Here is a 17,850-nt window from a genome sequence, read left to right as displayed (position 1 = left end):
TTCTGTAATTGCTTTTGTTAAAAAAAATTAAATTAAAGCACAGGGCTCCCAGTACACCACCATGCAGAGGGCTGGGAGTGTACTGAATGGATGCCAGGGCAGGCAAGTACCTACGTTTTACCTCTAACGGTTCACACAGTCTCCTCTGGACCAGGTGTCCAGGAGGCAGCGGAACCAGAACGTTGATATTTGTGAAAATAAACCAAGTTTCCCTAAGATCGGTGGCAGCAAAACTAAATATTTAGAATATTCTTTTCTTTATGAAAGGATTAAAATAGGATTTTTTCCATAGCCAGTTTCCCTTTTGTCTACCAGTAAAAGTATTAGATATATAAAACACTGTTGATCTAACCACCTCTTCAGGAACATATATTGTACAAATGTGTGCGTTATTCTTGTGTGGGTCTTTGCCTTCAAAAGCAACGTTGCTGATGGCTTTGCTATTTGGACTTGTAACCGGTACACATCTACAGAGGGAGAATAATTGAGGATTAAGATCTCAAAGGACTTCAAAAATCATCCAGGTCAAACCTCTTCCTTTTTAAAACATCAAAATGTGCTCGGAGTCACAGCTAGTTAGAATTAGACCTAGAACTGTAGGCTTCCAGATTCCTACGGCGGTCTCTCTTCACCCCGCCACATACCTTATGGTGTGGACTTAAATACCTAGGTGCTCTGTATCGAATGGAACCAGCTCCCTTTTGTGTCTCCTGCATCATCTTATTGCGGGCTGGAGATTCTGCGAAGACAGAAGAGAGCAGATGATGCTCCTAAGCACAGAGTGAAATCTATGTGAGGCGCAGGGTCTTTCCACCTGGGAGCCCTAACACCACGCCACCTCGCAGACAACTAGCTAGACCCAAGGCGGCGCGTTCTCAGGCGGGTAGCAGCAGCCGCCGCGCCGGCCCGGCAACGCCCCCCTCTGTCCTCCCGCGGCTTTGCACTCGGTATGCCACCGGCCACGCGTTTCTTTTTTCCAGGGCAAAGAACACAGCTCCACTTCCGAGCCCCCAGCCTAATGTGGTGGGGGACTTGTCTCTTCTCGCCCGTCCCCCACCCCTCAAACGCACACTGAAACCCTGACCCAGGGCCGTTTCTGAACCCGCAGCACACGCTTCTACCCCAGCGGCCCAGTCCCACCACCAGGAGCGACTGTCCCCTCCTTCTCCAAACGGGAGGAGGCAGGTTAAGGCGACGGCGCGTCCGCCCGACAGGTTTTAGGGTCTTGGGGCGACTAGAGGGAAAGGGGGTCAACTAATGTGTGCCGTGCGTGCGCAGATGAAACATCTGGAACGCGTGGGTTTCGCCCCAGCGCCGCCGCAACCTCGGGGCGCTCGCGGGGCCCCTGCAGGCCTCAGCCACACCCAGGCCCGGGCGGCGGGGCCGGGCGCCGCAGCGCCGCGCGAGTATCTGCATAACAAAGACTCGGGTCCAGCCCTAGGCTGGGGATCGCCGCCGCCGCCGCCTCCTCCCCCGGCTCCGGCGCGGCCGACCCTGACCGGCCGTCCTGAAAACCAACAGGAGCCGCGGGCTCCCGGCTCCACGCGCGCTCACAAACCCAGCGGGGCCCGTGGAAACGACCTAACCCGGAGGCCCGGAGGGTCATCGGTCTTGCAGGCTCCCTCCCACACCAAACCCACCACCCAAGGCCCATCTGCATTATTATGTTTTATTATTATGTTTCAGGCAGCCAGAGTTGTCATGTTAACGCTGGGCAGCGGGCCCCGCGGTGCCCACGTTTGAAGCAGGTGGGGCAGGGGAGAGGGCGCTGCGGCTCTGTGCTGTAAATCGCTGTCTTTTGCGGTTGTTGTTCCCGCTCACCATCCACCGCCCCCCTCCACCCGGTTTTTCCTCCCTTTCTTTCCGCAGCGCAGTTGCTATGGGTTACCAGGGCGGTTGCCATGGGTTACCGGACCGAGGCCGGCTGGCTCGCTACCTGTCACCCAGTCGCCGCCGCCGGCGGAGCTGCCGGGGCGGGAGGAGGCGGGAGCGCGCGTGTGCGGGACGCGGCGCGGCGGAGTGTGCGCGAGCCGCCGGGGCGCCGCAGCCAACGGGCGGCCGAGGGTGCAGCCGCGGGAGCGCCGCCGCCAGTGGGGTGGGGGGCAAAGCTATCAAGAAGGCCCAGAGGTAAGAAGCTAGCAACACCACCACCACAAGTTATGCCCGTGCTGTGCCTCTAGCAGCAGAGACAAGCGGTGCGGGGTTTGGGATGAATCTGCACTTCTCGTCGGGGGAGAAAGGGTATTTTCCTCTTGAGCATAAGCTACTTGCATAGGGTCTTGAGACCAGAGTTTAAATTCAGCAGAAAACTGTAGCTTAATTTTTTTTTTCTCTTTTCCTCTTTATCTTTTGAAAAGAAGTCTTTGGAATTTTGGAGGAGAAAAGGGTCATTAACTACCAGAGTTTGCGCCGCTAAAAAAAATTAGTGTCCAATGCACTGTTCATAACAATGATGTAGAAAAGTTTCCAGCAAGAGTGAAGAGCAGTTGTGTCTGACTTAAAGGGACAATGGTGACTCGTTTTTGAGATGCATATAGCAAAGAGAGCCAAAACCCTTTGTAAATATTTCAAATTTAAAAGAAATTGTTGCTTATTTACATCCTTCTAAAATTTTTGAACTCCACTCTGAAAATGTATTAACTTCTTATGACCTTTATTTGCAAAGAAAATTATATCTATGCTTTGAATGTCAAATTACAATAACTAATTTCAGACAGCATTTTGTATTTGAAACTGTTTATATATAATAAAGAAAAGGTCTATATTCCAAACAAAAGCAGAAAACTGTATTGAAATCGTTTCCTCCATTGAAAAAATGCTGCATTGTATTTATAGGATACCAACTAAGTAATTTAAATATTAAAAGGAAAACTATTTAGAATAAGCTTTTGTTATTTTTGTCTTAAAATTATAGAGGACTTTTGTGGAAAAGGGTCTTCCTTTATAGCTGAAATACTGAAAACTTTATTTGTACCACAGTAGCTCAATAATGATGAATCCTTAAGGCACCAAAAAAACAGTTCAAAACAACATTCAGTTTACTGTTGGATATAACAGTTATTGTGGCTAGGCTAAATTAATTTGTTTAAATTCTGAATAGCCATAAAAGAAATTTTATTCTTTTACCTTACTATATAGTAAGGTTATTGCCTATCATTTGTTTGTATTTGATTATTCAATAAAATGTGAACTAAGCTTCAAAAGCTCCTGCAAGATATTTAATATCTTAAGGGACATAACTACTTAAAGATAAACATTTCTGTTCTTCCTTAGTAATTTTTAAAACTTGAAATTTTAACTGGAATTTAAATCACTTTCTTCCAAGTGAGACTTTAAAAGAAGCCCTAAGTAACAGGTTATATATAAAACCAGTGCTCAAACAAAACACATAAACTGGCTTTATAGGGGAAGACTTTACCCTTTCATAATTAGCCAGGGAAATACAGTTTTGTTGTATGTGAATCATAAAGCATCCAGGATTAGAATTCTTTAAGTTACATTAAAAATAGTTTTAAATAAACATCTATTCTATTTAGTTTAGTTACTTAAGTAATTATTTTCTTTTCCTAAAGAAAGCTTTATAAAAAAGTGTCAGAGAGAAATAAGAGGCTTGAACAAAGCAAGAAAGTCATCGAAGGCTGAAGTTCATCTAAATATCTCAGCTGCAGGAAATCAGTTTTAAGAAGCCAGTGCTTAGGTATAAAAACAACCAAACCAAGGATAAAAGCCTTAAATGTATATACAACTATAGTGAATACTGAACCAAATTTCACCAAAGTTCTCCATTAAATATTACTGATCATTCAAGAACACACTGAATTTAGGTCTAAATCAGAAGAAATATATTTGCTTGTATAAAATAAGTGATCCAGCAAACTGAAGTTGATTTTTTCATATTTAATGTGAAAACAATGATCTCGTGAAGTTTACATATCATAGTATTAGGCATTACTTGACATCAGTTTTGATGGCTGTGTTACATCACTTAAAAATAATATGACAATCAGTGGCACAATATATGCTTTTCAAAACTGCTATAAAACAGAAATAATGTGAATTCAAATACATATTGCCGAGTTGGCTCTTAAATGGCTGGATGGCATAATTTACATGTGAGCAAGAGCAAAAGAAATTACTAATCTTTTTTTTCCTATATTAAAATAATAAGTCAGATGATAAAGTAACAAGACCCAAGATACATTAAATAAAAATATTTACAAAAGTTCAGTAATGTTTTAGACCAAACAAAAAACAAGAAGGAGAAATTAAGGAAATCGTTCTTATTCTAAATTTAATTTTTTTCTGTTGGTTCTCAGTTACAAGCATTTCAAAGACTTAAAATAACTTTTAAACTCCTAGTTAAAATAAAGTGAGGTGAGGTAACAATTAAAGCAACAAGTTATCCCAGTTATGTAAAAATATCTTCCTCTTAGTTTCAGAGCTATTTTGTACCATTCAACAAGGAAGAAACTTGGATAATTATCTCTAGAAAATGCTCCCTCATCTGAAATTTGAAGTTCAATGTAGATTATCTAAGACATTTCATTTTGGGGCCACTAAAAAAAAAAGACATTTTATTAAATTATACCAATCCTCAGGCAGATGCCTAAAAAGAAAGGGCTTTTTAAAAATGAATAATTAATTCTGAAATTAGTAAGTTGATATCCTTTTGTCAATTATGGGAACATTTACTGGTCAAGTTTATTAATTTTTATAAGATCCTACTTCTAATTCAAAGATAAGTAACAAGTAACCACCACTGACAACGAAAGTTATCTAGGGATAAGAAATTGCACATTTAGTCAGAAAGTAAATCATTAACCTGTAATGCTAATTACACAGTGATAATGAAAATAAACTATCTGTTTCCAGAAACCATGTGTTAAAGCTGATTTTGGATGATGAAAATGTATTTCTGAATCTATATATTGCAAATATAAGCACAATTACTAACAGTATTTCTGTTTTTCCTAAGATGTGAACATTATTTTAACATGTCTCTATTCATAAGATACATTTTCCATCTAAGTGTGAAATAGAATACTGGAAAGGTTAAACACTCTTACAATATTTCAAACACCCAAAAGCAAAGCATTTTCCCAGTCCAGGGGAGGAACCCACAAAATACCAGCCGCATGTCTGAAAGAGGCAGTCTGGTCCACGCTGTCAATCTTCATAGTGGTTAAGATCATACATGCTGCATTTAGGGTAACACTGCCCCATTGATATGAGAAGGAATGCTCTATCTGGATTTTAAATGCTACCTATTTAGCTATCTTTTAAAATTCAATAAAACCAACTAGGTCTTTTTAAACATATAAATCATTTCATTTGAGGGCAGGCTCTTGTTTTACCACTAACGTTCGCCTATAAAGGAGAGTATTGCATTCACAGGCTTTTAGCTTTTTACAGAAGCTTAGCCAAAATAAGACAACATAAAAATACCACTAATACACAACCCAACATCTTTAAGAATTTAAATACCCAGTATTATGACAGTGAGCTTTAGGTAAGAGTATATTATTGGCAAGCTTTCTTCTCTATGACTGGACATAATTTGCTATTCCTAAGATGGTAACATTAGAATTATTTTTCAGGATTCTTGCGGAGCTGGGCTCATTTTACATCCATGTGAACTGCTGTCATCACTACTATGTCCAAACCCAGAGGATGAACTGGAAAAGAAGAGAGGAGAAAATAATAAAAAGAGGAAATTGGTTTTCACAACACACTCAAAGCCTGAGTAACAGAGGAGAACTTTAATTATCTCCAGTCACAAAGAGAGACAGGAAATTTGGACTTTTAATTAGCCGTTTGGAGTGCAGTTGGATATTTTTTTAGCTAGATAATTTAAACGCGAATAATTCAAGTCTGACTAAATGAAAGTCACATAATCAGAATGCAGATAATTGAATTTCTACTGCATTCATTAATTCAGTGTGGAGGTGTGTGTGAAGACTACTATGATGAGCTGTCACAGCTCAATAAAATCTCAGTCAATTAATTTTTTCATTATCTTAGTATTACATCAACAAAAAAGTGAAGTGTGTGTATATATCTATACACATGCATAGATGCACTCTGTGTTATATAAATACTTAGACGTTAAATCAAAATGCAAGGAAATACCTTTCGGAATCATAATCTATATCATTTTCTTTTTTTCCTTCTTCATCTTCTTCAGGGAAACGTCTGTTCATCAAGGCAAACTTGTGAATTGCTTCTTCTACAGAATACTTGGTCTGCCCAGAAACGCACGCCTCAATGTCTTCTGAATTCAGACGGCTCTGCAAGAAGAGGTGAAGCCTGCTGTCTGAAAGTAAAAGTGCGTTCTGCAGGACCCTATGTCAAAGAAACAAGGGGAAATAATCGGTGAATGGGGATGGGCAATTATAGGGTAGGAGAGAGAAAAATATTAGAACTGTGTCACCAAAGTAATTTCTCCACTATAGCAAACTTTGCATCAATTATGGACTCTGCTTATTAAAGAGATGAAAGCATATGTTAACTTTTATTCAATTATTTGGAAATTTAGGTGAGTAAAAACATGAAGCTAATAGTTAAGAACATCTGCTAAAAGAATAACTTCAAGGACATTTCTTCAATTTAACCATCTGTTATGACCATGTGGATTAATTATGGAAATATTTTGCTTATATAGTCATCGAAATTTATTCTACTTAAAAAAAATTTACTGCCAACCAGCATGTCAGTTCTGTGATCTTTATTGGCTAGGCTGTCATGAAACATCAAAACTTTCAACTGCTATTAAAAATTATATTAAAAAGTCAATACATTTCTCAGCATGTTTTACATCTTAAAACTTTACAAGCATGCTTATTATGTACACGTTTACAAGGGCTCAGCTGAGAAGTGGCTTTTTTTGAATACCTAAGATTGACTAGAAATTTCTCCAAAATCGCCAGCAGCACTGTGTATCTACGTTGTTAAAATGAGCCACCAAATAAAATTGCTCCCAACCAATTTTACCATATATAACTAAAATACCATAATTTTGTGATAAGTATATACTAGCCTTCCCACATTAAAGATCAAAGTTTACAAAGAGTACAGATTTCAACTAGCGCATGAGAACTACATGGAGGATTAAAATTTACCCTGGAGCAAAATCTACATATGCTCAAATTCATATTATCAGTGAATGTGTTTTTTTTTCTGAAATGCATGTCTGAGAACAGGAAATTAAGTCAAAGTACACCCTTATAGTTAAATAAAAACTTTTATCTTTTTAACCAAGATTTTGATGTATGATAATTTAGTCTCTATTAATAGTTCAATAATGATATAACATGAGACACTAAGACCAGACGTAGGGGACAAAACTAAACTAAAACACTAAAACCCAAGTATAATTTTGCCCAACAGGGGATTTTCCTATAGAGATCTATGAAAAAAAGATTATGTATTTCAGACCAAATGAACTTTCCCTTATAGTCTGCATTTTTAACAGGTAATTAGAAAAGTAAATCTCTCTTGGCCATTCATATCAATTTACTTAAAATCCACAGTCATTAGAATATTTCCTTTTTCTTCAAAATAAAACAGAATTATTTCTTCAAGAAGGCAAACATCTAAAGATACACAGCATCAAAACCAAAATTTAGCTGTCCCTTTTGCTTCAATAGGCTTACAAATGTAGTTTGAGTAAATATTCTTTACTGGCCTACTAAAAGGAAAAATAAAACCTTTGTGCTTTTTAAAAGGCAAAATCTCAACCAAAACAGCTAAATACTTCCTCTCCCTCCGTGTCCTCTGCCCCAGGTTCTCCCAGAAGATGACCATACCACATGATAAAGATTAATTTACCAAGTACAAGTAGTCAAGTAGTAAATCCCTTTTAGTACTCTTTGAGATTTATTTTCTACATTTACAAATGTTTACCACTCTTGTTTTAAATACTTCAAATCAAGAGAAGATTTATATGGCAACGACCCATTAATATTAACTTGCATTCGCTGTGAAGTTTGAGCGGAGTGTTTCCTGTGTCCTTCTGTCAGTGGTTTCCTGCCAGCCGTGGCACAAGTAACTGTTCATGGGATTATACTTACTGCTTTGTTTCTGTGGGAAATGTGTTTTATTTTCTTTATAAAATAATGGGTAATCTTTAAAATTGATTTTAGATGGTTCGAGGCATTACACCACAAAAGTAATGAGCACTAATGCCAATGATATTGGACACAAATTCATTTTAGCTTTATTTCATGTCTGAAGCAATTCTACTGAGCCTTGAACTGCTCACGCGTGGTTATTAACTTGCTAGTAACCTAACACATGGGTACAGCAAACAAAAGTGATCAGAGTCCAGGTTGATCGGGACCTCAAGGCTACTGTTCTTTTTCTTGAGCTATAATTCAATTTCCAATTTTACTCTACGTTAGACTCATTATTTCCCAGTGTTTTCTTTTCTGCTTAATACTGCCATCTGGAGGACACGCAGGTGAAAAGCGAGAGGGAGCCCAGCACACCCCGCTCACAGTTCTGAAGCGGGCAAAAGATGTGGCTGGGGAGGGAACATCTGAACAGACACACAGGCCCAGAGTTCAAACAGGACATCTCTAGGCACAGTTTTGGTTTTTGGAATTCCTTGTGCCTGACTAAATTTGGAGCCACCGTGCTCCATGGGTATGAGTTTTAAATAAGCAAAAATAATTTTTTAATGTATTGATGATTTTTATTTTCAGTCAGATATTTCATTCCAAAATTAAAAATACAAAATTTTTATAGTGCTTTCCCATCTGGTTAGGTGAGTATAACTAGTTCATTTAAAGTAATATCCAGTTTACTATATATCAGAGAGTGTTGTGACTGCCCTCATCATAATATGACATCCTATTTTTACCTTAGTCATATTTGTGCCACGTTTTCCACAAACAAATCTAATAGCAGAAAATCAACTTCAAACTTAATATAAAGAGTACTTTGTAAAACAGTCAATAAAATGTCATTTTTATAAGCTTCCATAAACATAAATGTATACAATTTTCAAGTCTTTATAAAAGGAAGAAAAAATAGCCTCTAGAATTTTAAAGGAATTTCTGAGAAGATATTTACAACATGACTCAAAAGTTATTCCTTTCCCCATAACAACTTTAAACTAAACAAAGCCAAGCCTGTTTTCCCTTTAATTGGATACAGTTGAAAATCTGGTTCTCCTCAACATGATTTTATTAGATGTATTATATATTGGTTCAGTTAAGAACAATATATAGCTATGCAAAACCATTTAATCCTAACTGAGGATGCCCTGGGTCTACTGAACCCAATATAACAGTATATATACACATCTGCATAGCGTGTGGAAGCTTAGCAGCTTGATGTAGGAAAAAAAATTTAATTCAGCCCGTTTATCTCTTAGCATGAGAAAAAAATAAAACCTACAAATCTTCATTGAAGACATTCAGGATCTGTGCTATGGTGCCCTCTATTGAACACAAAGACTTATAAAAATTGTTTGTGTGCGCGCGTGTGTGTGTGTGTGTGTATAAAACTAGCTATAGTGTTTCCATGGTATCCTTTTGTAAAACTATAATATTCCTTAAATTTTTAAGAAATACAAAACTATGATACAAAAGTCTACACTGTAAGGTAAATGTAGTTATATTAATGGGATGTATTCGGTAAAGAAGGAAAGCTGGCTCCCACTTGAGATATCAATCAAATGTAAAAAATCAGTAGGAATACCATTTTCATAGTTGGAGACTTACCACCAGACTTTATAATTTTAGTCTATAACTTGCTTTTTCCATAACTATTAATAGAAGTGACTTACTATTTATAATTAGCCAGGGGTAAAATCCAAAAGAGAGATTACAAAAATCTCACAATCTTACTGACCGAATTTAGCCAGCATTTAAGAGTTCTGCTAATTATAAACTTGCCAGTTCCTGGGATTAATATAGTGCCTCCACTTTTCCTATAATCTCCTTGTCTATAAAATTGAGATGATACCCATCTCCTAATATTGTTATAGGTATTGAGGTAAAACATGTAAAAATCTAAACATATAGTAAGTGTTCAATAAATGGTATAAATTATTCTTATTTGGCACCTAGTCAAAGAAACAACTTTCTAATCCTCTATGAAGATTGGCCTGGATATGTACTTTGCTATTAAATATGTATTATTTCACAAATGACCTAAAAATGGAAGAAAACATATTATATTTATATTCTATACACACACACATGCACAGAGACAGCAGCATTTTGGTTTCAAAGAGTTTGACCATATATAGTACTCTTGGTTCATAACTTCAAAACTTACATAAAAACCATATTTTTAAAATACTTGCTAAAAATCTACAACACAAGCATATTTCACATTTTAATGCTGTGGTGTTTTCCCTCTCCAGTTCCTAAAGTGCTCTACAAACAAACAAGAGACGGGCTATTGATGGTGGCCCTACTTAATGGGTAACCAGTGGGGCCACAGAGGACATCAAGCTGGGGTCAGGACACAGTGTCGAGATGGCCAAGTTGCACGTCGCATCCGGTTTCCCAAAGTGGACTTGGGCTGGAGGGACCCCAGGGGCAAAGTCATGGAAGGTTGCTACTCCTACACAAACTGGACAAAGAACAGGAGAGCTATGCACCAGAATCTGAGGGACACAGAAAGGAGGGTGGGGAAGGCCAGGAGGGGCCACAGTATTGAGGTCATTTAGGTCAGGCCTGAATCTAACCATGTGCTATTGGACTCCTTGCATCTTTCAGGTTTAAACCACATAGAAGCACTAGATTTCATTTTTAATGTGAAACTCATCAACTTGGAGACTAATGTTCACATACCATAGTGGAACAAATAACATCACAAGAGAACTTGGTGTCTGTTCTCTGATTTGACTTCTGGATGATAATCCAGATCCAATTTTAATGAATCTACCCATCCCCTGATATGTATATAGTGCTTCCCCACTAGAATGGAAGCTTGAAGAGGACAAGGATTTGTGTCCATTTTGTGCAGTCCTATATCCCCAGTACCTAGCCTGGCCCAAAGTAGTCACTTAATAAACAGGTTTCCAGAGTCCTTTCTGATGCATCATCTGAACTACACAACCACCCAGTGAGGTCAGCAATGCCTGTGTTACATTATCTCACTTTTTATAGCAAACCAAGGCTCAAAGGAATTAAGTGACTTTTCCAAGGTCATATAGCCAGAAAAAAATCAGGAGCCAACATTCATGCGAGACCTGGAACCCAGCCCCTCGAGCTCCTGATCAGGACACCTTCCACCATGACATCTGCATCACATTCAATCAGCAAACAACCAAACGACACAGCGTGCAAAAATCACCGAGGGCAAGCACAACCCCACTGCAGCCAGACAGCGCTCACTCAGTCACTAAATTGGTAGATCAACCATGGAAGGAAAGATTATGCTCAGAACAATGGAGTGAGTCCTGGTCAAAAACGCATGCTTACACTTAACTAGCAACATAAATACAGAGACACGTGCCGTCCTTTGACCTCAAACAAGGAGACTTTCTACAGAAGACAAGCAGTCCCTTGTGCTGACAGGGACTGTGGGATTTGGCTGTCCTTGTCCAGGCCTCGCTGGCGATGGCCAGTCTGCAGCGTCCCGAGCAGCATCTGGAGTGACAGGCCACTCGGCAAACTTGGACTGCAGGGACCGCATCTTAAGGCAGAGGCCATCAGCCACCTGGGTCTCACGGAGACAACAATTAAAATCCCTTTCCCGAAGGGAGAGGGCGGAACAAACTTGCCCTGTCCTTTGTTCTGTCAGGCCTGTGATAGCCAAAAGAATACCACTGTATGTTTTCCGAGGACTTGGCTCGGTTAATCAGTTCTTCTGGTCTCTTGTCATTTTTATTCCTCTGGCTTCTTTTTCTTTCCCAGCCCTCCCTCAATTTATAATCTTGGATGTTTCTGCATGTCTCCATGACCCATTCAAAGGAAAGGCACTATATCAATCTAACAGAAATAAATATTAATATTCATGTGCATACTTAATACCCAAGCCCTTTATGAGTGAGCCATATGGGGAGAAGGCAGTATATTATTTCAGGCCAGCTCTAAGTGAACTCGAAAGGAGATTACTTCAGATCCTGAAGCTGGTAGAAAAAGAAAGAGAGTTCAGGAGACTGGACCCTGCCACTAACTAGTAGTCATATGACTCAGCCTATTTCCTTATCTATAAAATTGGAAGTTAGAAAAATTAGCTCAAAGCTATTTCATGTTGAAGTGTATTAAAACAATAATGGCCAATACTTAGATACCACATATTATGTGCCCGACTGTTGTGAGTGCTTTACATTCGTTAACTCATTTAACCCTCTCAACAACCTTATAAGTAGGTACTATTATTAACTCCATTTTATAGATGAGAAAACACAGGCACCGAGGAGGCAAAAGACTTGCCCAAGCTCCCAGCTAATAAGCAGCAGAGCCAGGGTTTGAACCCAGGCAGTCTGGCCTCGTAGTCTGCGTGCAAACCAATGTGCTGGCCCATGGGATGGGTATTCTAGCATTCCAGAGTGGAAAAAAGAGAAATTATAGTAGTGTGAATTCAAGTCGCTTTAACTGCAGGACCTACCATCACCATGTAATCAAGAGTTAATAACCCACTGAGACTATTCACACACCACTAAATACTCCCTTATAAACATTCCCTCCAAAAAATAAGAGTTAAACTATTCATTTAGAGGAGCCCAGAAGGGTTTCACAGCCCATTGTAGAGCTGATTTTGGTCTGTCAATCCTAAACGTTGTAAATAAAGATAATTTTTAAGAAGTTCTTTTTTAATAAAGTACATTTGTTTCCTGGAAAATTTTACTTTTGTCAGCTAAACTCCCAAGTAATTTGGCTCTGTTTTACTGCTTAAGGGACCATATATTTATTATCTGATTCAATTAGTTCATTGTTTTCTTTCTAGAAGATTTGGTCCCAAATATGCACCATATGATGTGAACCACAAGATGGTGCTCTAATCCAGGGAATGAACTACTACTGCGCTTAGCTCTGGAGCCAATTATTAGCGTTTCAGAAATAGTACTGTCCTCCCCCACATCATCATAGGACACTCAACTCCTGCAAAGCACTGTTCTCACATCTGTCTGGCTACAAGAGTTTCTGCACACTTACTTTCTGAGGAAATCTTCCAAACCCTGGCGACGCTGATCGACATGCTGGCGATTGTTCATGTTGAAAAATAAGTTTTTAGATGGAAGTTCTGGCAGTTGTCTTAGGAGAAAGAAAAAAAAAATTTTTTACTCATGAAATCAAGGTAGTTTAATTACAGAAATCCCTCAAAGTGAAAGCAAATTATGCATAATAATTATCATACAACTATTATAGTTATATATATTATATATATTACATATTATATAATAAGGGTATGAGAAAATCAACTTAAAGAAAAACCCATTTTAAATATTTTTTGTGGCCTTTCATAATCAATCCTCATAAAAGTTGGTGGAATTCAAGTGATATTGAATTCAGAGGCAGTAGCCACAAAACTAACTAAAGCTATGCATTGCAATCAAGAAGAAAGCTTATAAAATCCTTCATATTTTATATATCTTAATGCATATCAAATTGTTAAATATTGAATATAATAATACAGTCTCCTCGATATACTCTTTAAATCACTTACACCAGCAATGCATTACTTTGAAGTCTCTGCCTCAGCCACACAAATTCTCTATATCTTCTTCGTACACAGGATGTTTTCATTGTAAAACACATGCTATTGGTCTGTGTAGAGAACAAGAAAAATATAAGCCTCACTTAAGGAAAAATGCTTTTCTTATATCTATAACTTGCTATATACTGCAGTATTTATTTTAAAAAGGATTTTAAAAAATACATTTGCATTTATGCCTGATTCAAATCTTGCACATAACCCACCAACATAATAGCCCTGATGACAGCTGGAATGACATAAATGAATAGTGTTGTCTTGGGGCAAGTCATGACCCAGCCATTCCCTGAGCCCTGAAGTAGCCTCCTGCTTACCTATTAGCACTGCTTTCAAAGACAGATTACAAAAATTAAACAAATCCTGAAGCATAACTGACCAATAAGAACTCAGGGTCATCCACTGCATTTTCATACCATCTATCCATCCATGTAGCTGGAGAAGCCTTTGTGGATTAGAGACACCTTCTCGTGGCCCTTGATGTGACATCACAGAAGCCATCATGCCCTCCATATGGCCATCATTATAGATCACACAAATCACTAGGAATCCTGAAATCACTTTTAAAGAGAACAGCATTTCCCTTCTCTACTGGACATTCGAGCAAGTGTGATCCAAGTTAGAGAGAGGTGTGCAGTGCACAGGGACAAGCATCCATGTAGGGGACCCAAATTCCAGTCCTGGCTCTGGTATAGGGCAAGTCACCTACACTCCAGTTTCCTGAATGGTAAAACAGGGATGAAACAATACATACCTTTTTCACAGGGTGGTTGTAAAGATTGATAATAAGCACTTAGCAAATGCTATCTATTAATATTATCAGTTACTAGATGTTGGTTTCCTTCCAGCTACCGTAAGGCAGACTTGGAAAAAGCCACCTACAGAGTCTCCATCCTAAGCAAAATGGCAATGCCTCTCTTTTGGGTAAACACAAGCTGATAAATACGTGTGTTTCTCCTTTGGGTAAAACAAGAGACTGGCAAATATTTGTCTATTTGCTTTGTAAGAATACCTCTATTCTCTATATTTATTTCAAAGTTCTATTTCATAATCTTTACATTGTCAATGAGAAATTTCTTTGCCCCCAAAATTTATATTATTTCAAAACTTGTTATTATTCCAACCACTTAATAAGCACCTAGCAGTTGTTTTCCTTGGGAAATGTAAATGATTATGTGCATTAGTTCTCAAACTGTTCCCATGAAATATATGGCTCAGTTCCTGGTATTCCTGAACTTTATAAAGTTCAGAAAACCTCAGGATACAGAGAGGTTAAGAGACTTGCCCCAAAGTAGCTATTTATCTAAATCCCATCATCTTTGATGATATTGCAGCAAAATGCAGTGGATGGAGTTTGTGGCACAATAACATTCTGTGTGTGGATTTCAAAGCACATGAGGACCTCACTCTAATGTGATCCTTGGGGACTAAGACAGCAGGCCATTTACACCAGAACTGGTGCCCTAACGAGGCTTGGGCAGGTATCCTCTCAGTTTCTCTCCCCAGAGAGTACCAGGCCACTGCAGGGACTCCTGACGCCTCAGGCACAGACTAGGTCAATTTCAACTCCCTTTCATTTCTCTGTTCAGAATCATTGCAGATGTCAGTAACTGGAGATCCATCTGGTACATACACCAGACAAAGGTCTATCTCTAAGTCCTTCATCTGCAAGATAAGTTCAGGAGAGTATATATGATCGACTACCCACCTCTATAGTCCACTAGTTTAAAATTCCAAGTAAATCCTAAGATTTAGAGTCAACTGATATCATTTCCCTTGAGGTTAATGTAAACAGGTTAAACACCAGCTTCTCTACCTGAAAAGCTCTATGGGTATAGCATCTAAGCGAGGCTTACTAGAACTCTCCAGTCCCCCCATCCAGTCCTAATCATACAGCAACAGGTGGAAGCCTCTGCAGGATCAGAATACACTAGGATCACTAATTTATTAAGTTCCTCTAAATCTATTTGCTTGTTCCTGCTATCTACCAAGCCAAGATTTATTCATTGTCAATTTATTAGCATTTCAGAGAAACACCAGAACACCACCAAATAATATTTGTGGAACCATCACTTCTGGCTCGAGATGGACATTTCTGAATTCACATCATCTATTTAGGTAGCAGAAAAAAACGGATGCTTTCATTAACTCCCTGAGGTGAATTAAATTTCATGCCTACCATAAAGTGTGTAATAACGACCCACAAATTTTTTAGAGGAAGTTAAAAGGCTACTAAAGAATTTCATTTCATTTTCAAATGCTTAGTCTTACATACTCGTGTTATAATTTTCCACACAGAATGCATTATCTGGTGTGACTATGAGTAAAACCAAAATACAAGGCATACCCTGGTAATGGCCATCAACACAATCAACAAAAAAGCAGTTTGGAGTTTTTACTTTATTTTCTAAGTTGGGCAGCCTTGAAAGAAAAAAGGAAAAAAAAGAGAAAAAGAAAAGTTTTATGGCTGGTGATTTGGTATCCAATACACCAATTTAGCTATTTACATGGGAAGATTAAAGGCGGCTAAATTTTACTTCACTTGTGCTACGTAGTCATAGATAAAATCTGAGCCTGTTGCTATGCTCCCAGGAGAAGTCTGGACTAAATCAGATGGGAAAAGTGACTAGCTTCATGATCAAGGGCCAATTAACTATAATCTGTGGGCCAAATCCAGCCTGCCACCTGTCTTCGCAAATAAAGTTTTATTGGAACACAATTACACTCATTCATTTATGTATTGTTTATGGCTGCTCTCATCCTACAATGGCAGAATTGAATAGTTTCAAGAGAGACTACACAAAGCCCACAAAGTTGAAGACATTTAGCACCTGGCCCTTGACAGAAAAAGCTTGCTGACCTTTGTTCAAGATGATCATAGAAGGTCACACACCACAGGACGTTGTTAAAGAGATTGTGGCACAGTATGATTTCCAAATAAAGTACATTGTTTCTAGTTATTTACTTATGTTAATTACTCATAATCTAGACTAAGGCAAAATAATTGCACATATTCATTCCCTACTTTCTTATTCTACACATAAAACATTGTGCATCTCTTTTCCAGAGAACTCTACGTCCTCTCAAAACTTAAGATTTACCAGGCAGTATATTATCCAGAAATACGCTATAACAGATCATAAAGAAATACCGTTAATGAGCTATAAATACTCCTTAACTGTGAATTTTAGATCTCCATACATGAAGGCAATAAACATTAAAATATTAATATTAACAAAGGTGCAATAAGGAATTCAAATAAGTAATTTTTCAACTTTAGGAACCATCCTACTACTTCATTTAAGATACAAGCATTAGTTGTAATCATTCAAATTCAGTTCTTTGAATTAGGAAAAGTTATACAAATTTCAATTTTAAGTATATCAGTGTGCCATCAGATGTATGCTACCTAAAAATTACTATGATTTCTCTGGACTACTGACTGCATACTTACATGAATACATATCTCATAGTCAATATAGGAATGCCAAAAGTCCTCCTTCTGAATCCTAGGATCTCGAACCCAGACACTTACAAATTCCTGCAAGGGCATGGTAAACAAAGAAATGTGCTTCAGAATTGCAAGTAGGGCTACAAAGAGCTGAGAAAAATTACTGTACTAAATCAAAACTGAAACGAGCTTTAACCAATGTGGTTGTAATCCTTTAAAAAACAAGAAGTAAAGTTAATGAATCATGTACCACAGGAAGTTCAAGAAACACTTTTGCCACAAATGGAATTTTTAAAATAATGCAAAACCAAGCTGGGTACACTTTTAGATAGTTATAGAAGTTATGGGAAGACAATAAGATAGTATACACCAAAACCGATTTTTGATTTTTAATTGTGAAAAATAGGTTCCCATTTTTCTCAAATTTTAAAAACAGTAATTTCTTACCTTCTTCACCTCTCTAAATTAAAACTATAGACCCTACCTGATAAATCACTTCCTAGAACACAAATAAGAAAGAGTAGCAAAAGTCATGTGAAAAGCAAGCAATGAGAGTTGAAAATGACTTTGTATATGCACCCCAGCTTCATGAGAGTAAGCAGTAATAACTTATTAATAGAAAGATGAACACCTTTTACACAATACTTTTTCTATTTTTAAAATATACTTTCCCATACAGTAAATCATTTCATCTTCATAGTAACCTCATGTTATAGGTAAAAGTT

The 17,850-nt window shown here is 38.1% G+C and overlaps 1 protein-coding gene across 5 annotated transcripts in view; it reads right to left on the bottom strand.

The window, feature by feature from the left end:
* Positions 1 to 3,882: 3,882 nt before the first annotated feature.
* Positions 3,883 to 17,850, bottom strand: part of SNX10 (sorting nexin 10) — a 74,705-nt gene continuing 60,737 nt past the window's right edge. For all 5 annotated transcript variants that reach the window (XM_058527466.1, XM_058527472.1, XM_058527486.1 and 2 more), the window contains 5 exons: positions 17,129 to 17,215; positions 13,630 to 13,730; positions 13,119 to 13,217; positions 6,130 to 6,342; positions 3,883 to 5,675 (listed from right to left, as the gene is read on the bottom strand). In XM_058527466.1, coding sequence (XP_058383449.1) covers positions 5,594 to 5,675; positions 6,130 to 6,342; positions 13,119 to 13,217; positions 13,630 to 13,730; positions 17,129 to 17,215 — 582 coding nt within the window. In that variant the 3' untranslated portion in view covers positions 3,883 to 5,593. The remainder of the gene's footprint in view (positions 5,676 to 6,129; positions 6,343 to 13,118; positions 13,218 to 13,629; positions 13,731 to 17,128; positions 17,216 to 17,850) is intronic.

The sequence above is a fragment of the Diceros bicornis genome, chromosome 3 (genome assembly GCF_020826845.1).
Source record: "Diceros bicornis minor isolate mBicDic1 chromosome 3, mDicBic1.mat.cur, whole genome shotgun sequence".
In the NCBI taxonomy this organism is placed as follows: Eukaryota; Metazoa; Chordata; class Mammalia; order Perissodactyla; family Rhinocerotidae; genus Diceros; species Diceros bicornis.
This window is presented reverse-complemented; position numbering and strand designations above follow the sequence as displayed.